We start from the raw sequence: 5,573 nt of genomic DNA, 5'->3' as shown, positions 1-5,573 counted from the left end.
ATAATAATATTTTAATAATAAGAATTTTAATTAAAAACAAAAACCATAATTACTGTACACCTGACCTATATTTATTGTATTGGTTTAGTACCTACTAAATAATGCCTTTATAATGTGCATGTAACCATATTATATTTGTTTAAGCTAATAAATTACTATGACTTCGATCATTTTTCATTTAAAATATTTTTAATACCATTCAATTGCGTCATGCTGAATAATTTCCAATTATATAATAAATAATGAATAAACAATGATGTGTGACGGTCGTTTAATTTGAGCGTCATCAAAATTCGATGTCTACAATGTTTATCATAAAATAACTAACATTTGTTCTTTAATTTCAGTTTTGGAAACAAGCTTTCGAAATGACGACTGTTTTTCAAATAACCTTAAGACCTATTTTAATTTTATGCAAGTGTCTAGGCTTAATTGATATTTCGTATACTGTGGATCCGACTGGATTTTTGGTTCAAAATAGAACTTCGAAGATTAACGTATTTCTAGAAATAGCACGGATGGTTGTATTGTTGATATACACTTGTTTATATTTTAATCAGTTCAAACAAGATTGGTTTGTACTTCAAACATTAAATATATTCAAATTTTGGATTATCATTATCGCAGCCAGACTATCAACAAAATGGATTATCAGGTATATATTTATTATTTTTAAACATAAATTACTCAAGAATGTAAAATTAGTATAATATTGTTGTACTTGTTACATAATTGAAAAAATAAGTAAACTAAATATAAGTTACAGCTATATCACACGATTAAGTTGAAAATATACGTTTGCGAAACCTTTAAAATAAACTGTGCCCAAATATAGGTATTCTTAAAATGTTGCCAATATTATAATCAATCATTAAGGAAATATTTAGTAAAATATTTTTTAGTACTATTTGCAAATAAATGTTATGAAAACGTGACTTATCTGCCATTTACTGATGTGACAATATTTTTAGAATAAGCATGGATTAATTTATATATATATAGCTAGTTTATGATACGCGCTCAATCATCATACTTTTCAACGGTTCACATTCTAAGCAATTTTGTACATTACTTACTATAAAGTGGTAGTAAGTATATGACTACCCAGCTGATAAAAAATTTTAATTGTATATTGATTTAATACTTAACTACTATTTATTTAAAAAAATCATATAAATCTCAATATTTCATGTTTTCTAGAATAAGCTTGGATTAATCTATAGCTAGATTATGATACGCGCTCAATTATTATACTTTTATAATTTCTAGATATCCAGAATTGTATAGGTATCTACTGCCTATTATACTTCGACGTATATGTATAGTTATTGTATCCATGACACAATGCAAAAACATATTTATTGTATACAATATGAATCTTGATTACAATTTTATAATTCGTAATGATACATTGATTTTGTATTTACAGCTATACATACATTACAGCTCAACATACTCCCACTTTTCAAATAATATTAAAAGTAAACAAGTTTACATGCTTGAAATTAAGAGAATGAACTTGACATTCAGATACACAAAAAAAAAGTCATTGGTTAACATTTCATTAATTATATAGGTCTTCCTACAGCTTACCTAATTTTGTGTTCTATGCCATTAGACGTTTTGTTTGATCCTTTTGTGCTTTTTAATCAGCTGCTGTTTTGTGACTACGCTCAGTCGACCACAACGTTAACCAGACGGATATGGTCGCCATGCTTAACAAACCGATATATTGGACAAACGATCGTGGATACCGCTGCCTGGTGTGTGCGCGTCCTCTACCATAAATTTGTGTTATTCGCGCTGTTTATTTTAAAAAGTACTATGGTCAGCTATGACGACGTTTGCAGGCGTCCGCACTTGGATACCATGTCGCTGTTCCGTCGTTGAAATAATATAATGTCGGACTCGTAAAGGAAATATTGGAATGCCATAAATTCTTTTAATTTCAAATATTTGAAATTACCATTTCAAAAAAGATGTTTTTTGAATACATTTTTTTTTTAATTTTTAAATTCGAATCAACTAATTTGGAAAGTACAAGCGTTGAATTTACATAATTTGAAATAAAAAAACCATGTAATATATATTATTTGTAAGCAATTAATATGGAATATTCATAATTAGGAAACTATTAATTTATAATAAACAAACCATGAAACCCTGTAATTTGTTATACTGTGGTTATCCTGTGACTATCTTGTAGTAGTGTTGCATTTCAAGTCGAGGGATATTTTAATTTTTTTGTTCGAACGCAGCGCAGCGAGCGAGAGAAAACGTGGGCAACACTGTAAATAATATACAATGTTTTTCATGTTGGTGTTACTGCTGGATCACTGAAGGCTTTCTTCTAAGTTTGTTGCACGTCGTATAGTTCGCACGCTTGTAAACGCAAATATATTATATTATTTAGTTAGTACTACGCTCACTAAGTAGTAGATTAATAGGAATTAATATTTATTATTGATTTAAAGTTTTGTATTTGTTTTACGTTTGTTTGTTATATTTTAACTCATATATAATAATATACCTACTTTGGTTTTAACCACAACATTCCTTGCTTCATGGAGTAATTTAAAATTTAATTTTTCAATGTTATCAAATCTGATTTCTGAAATAAACATTAAATTCAAATATCTTGACCACCCACAAATAGTAACATGAAAAAGATGATTGTATTTAAATCTGGGAATTTGTGATTCAATTATTCTATTGTTAAAAACGATAAGTTTAATTTTGAATTATTCATTGATTTAAAATTATTTATAAGACAGTAGTGAAGATAAATCGTACAATACACATAGGTATACAATTATTTAACATAACCAAATACATAGAATGTACCTATTACTTATATAATTATTTCGCGAATAGGGACAAATGGAAGTAACCATTTCCTAGATCGATTATTTTTATATTTGCATTTGTTTACACCGACTACTAGTAAATGGAAATCCTGTTTTCTGTTTTGGTACAGACATTTTATTGGGTATCAACCGTTTACTTGATTTGAAATTCATATTCAATGAAGTGATAATTATTATTATGGAACCGCAATTCACCCTTCCCTCTGATAACTGGGAGCACCATTCATATGCCCCCCTAATAAACCTTAATCGTAATTATACTTGATTTAGGGATTGGGCCGCAATTCAACACCATCGTTACATTACACAGAACAGTGACCATACTAACCGTTAATAAAAAATGGACACGAGGAATAGCATCAACACTGAGCCAGTGAAATAAACCATTTACTATTATATGGTCTATAAATTATATAAAGTTTACTACTTTAAAAATATTATTCAAGTAGAATTTAGTACCTAAAATTAATTAGAAATATAAAATATTGGTATATATTTATTTATATTTAGTTTTATGTGTATTTATAGTTACATTTTAATACTCAGGGCAACGAGACAAATTAAAATATATAAAAGTAATGTATTATTGTAATAATCCGTAACAATAATGAGTTTTCATTATTTTTGTTTTCAGATTTATTAATGGAATTATAGAGTTTGATCGAAAAATTATACCACTCTCAACAAACTTGGTGACCCCACAGCGTTCATGGACAAAAAAACATTGGAATACGATTTTTATATCATTATTTGGATACTTTATTGGATTTAAGATTTTATATTATTATTGTCTACCCTTTCATCTAGAAAACATAGTGGTATTGACAACCCATGCAATATTCACTATACCATTTGTAATGGATTATGCAGTTACGGTCTCATCATGTTTCTTTCTTCAAAACTTATATGTCAGATTCCAGACGTTAAACGATTTTTGGAATTGTCTTCCTGCCGACTTAGTTACCACTTCCGGCCAATGGACACACATCAAAATAGTGGATTTGATGGAAAATACGCGGCTGTTACACTCCGAACTCTGTGATTTGCTAAAAATGTTTACTCTTGGTTACGGTCCATTGCTTTTGGGGTTATTCACAACCAGCTATATAAATTTGATTATCGGTGTTTATTTTATTGTCAACAGTGAAGTATTTACCAGCTTTCATTCAACCAAAAATAACTGCGTACGATTATTACCTCTAATAGTCCACGTACAAATTGTCACGTTCTTGATGTCCATTATCGTTTTCGTCTCATCCATAAATGAGAAGGTAATTCAAAGTATTATTCAGCCAGCTCATCTTTATGTTATTGTTAACTATACCTTTGTTCATACCCTGATTACTATATTTTACTTTAAATAAATTTAATTACCTCAAAACATCAAAAATTTGATAATTTTGTAAAAATCTTTAATTCAAACTCATATACAAAATTAATGTTACTTTCCGGTTTATGGTAGGAACATGGAGTCTTCTATCAAAATGTCTAATGTAAGCTATAAAAATAAAAACAATTATGAATTTATAACTGAAAAAAAGTTTGAACATCTTCGGCATTTTGAGGAATTTTGTCAACATTTGAACTTTCAATGCATATAAAAGAAAAATTGTGTTTTTGTATTTCACATATTATTTTCCTTAGATTAAAGGATCATTGTTTTATATTTTCAAGCATTTTTACGTCATTTAAAATGTGAATTTGTTAAGATTTAAAAATGAAATAGAAAATTCCATAGTTATTACCAGTTGTTTAACCTTAACAAAAAAAAAGGTTTACTAGAAAATTATAATATTTTTTTTTTTGATTTACCTAAAACTTTAACGATCATTGATAGGTATTGGTAAATTAACCTGTTCCCATTAAATTTTTTTTTTCTTAATAAACTAACTATCACTTCCTTACCTAACCCTACACAGTTATAACAAATATCCAAACCTCAAATTATATACAGCATATTTCAAAACTTAACGTGGACAATTGCATTTCAAAAAATCATTTTACAGAGATTGAAGATGATATCATACCTACGGTTATACCGAATTTCAAATTTACACTTGGACAAAAAACGACAAGTATATAAATTGTTTACCGATTGTAATATTTTTTCAATTTTGATTATATATTTAAATAGGTTAGTAAGATATTATGACTTTTTTATTTCGTAATTATTAATATTTTATTATTCAGATCAAAATGTTTTTGAATCAAATATCAGTGTGCGATTCGGACCAAATTTCGGCGTTTGGGTTTTTCGATATAAATTTGAATCTTGTTACATCAGTAAGTACTCGTTGTTTTTTCATATTGTTATAATTGTATAGTTCTTTTTCGTATGATTTATCGTTACGTATCCAATGTATCCACTGATCCTTAATAGTTGTGTCATTCTGTCACATTATCTATATCAATATATTTTGACCAAGACTAGTACACAGTGGAACATGGGTTAAACATCAGTGATCTAATCATTAGTTTCTTATTTGTCAATACAGTAATATTATACCTATCAATTGCATTTTGTATTTGTTTTACATCTTAGGGTTTTTTGTCAGTTGGAATAGGTATATTATACTTCGATTCTAATTGATTGTTTGTTTACAGATACTCGTTTTACTGATTAGTGGAGTTATCACATTGATACAGATGAAAGATCACCCAATGATGTTGAAATTAAACAATGACACTAAATCCTTCTTGACACAG

The 5,573-nt window shown here is 28.0% G+C and overlaps 1 protein-coding gene across 1 annotated transcript; it reads left to right on the top strand.

Annotated features, from left to right (window-relative positions):
- Positions 1-368: 368 nt before the first annotated feature.
- LOC132933561 (uncharacterized) lies at positions 369-5,573 on the top strand (the record flags this gene model as incomplete). The annotated part of the gene is made up of 5 exons (XM_060999830.1): positions 369-655; positions 3,502-4,138; positions 4,874-4,942; positions 5,058-5,150; positions 5,472-5,573. Coding segments are annotated over exons 1-5 (1,188 nt in total), but the record flags the coding sequence as incomplete, so codon positions are not given.

This window comes from Metopolophium dirhodum, chromosome 1, assembly GCF_019925205.1.
Source record: "Metopolophium dirhodum isolate CAU chromosome 1, ASM1992520v1, whole genome shotgun sequence".
Classification (NCBI taxonomy): Eukaryota; Metazoa; Arthropoda; class Insecta; order Hemiptera; family Aphididae; genus Metopolophium; species Metopolophium dirhodum.
This window is presented reverse-complemented; position numbering and strand designations above follow the sequence as displayed.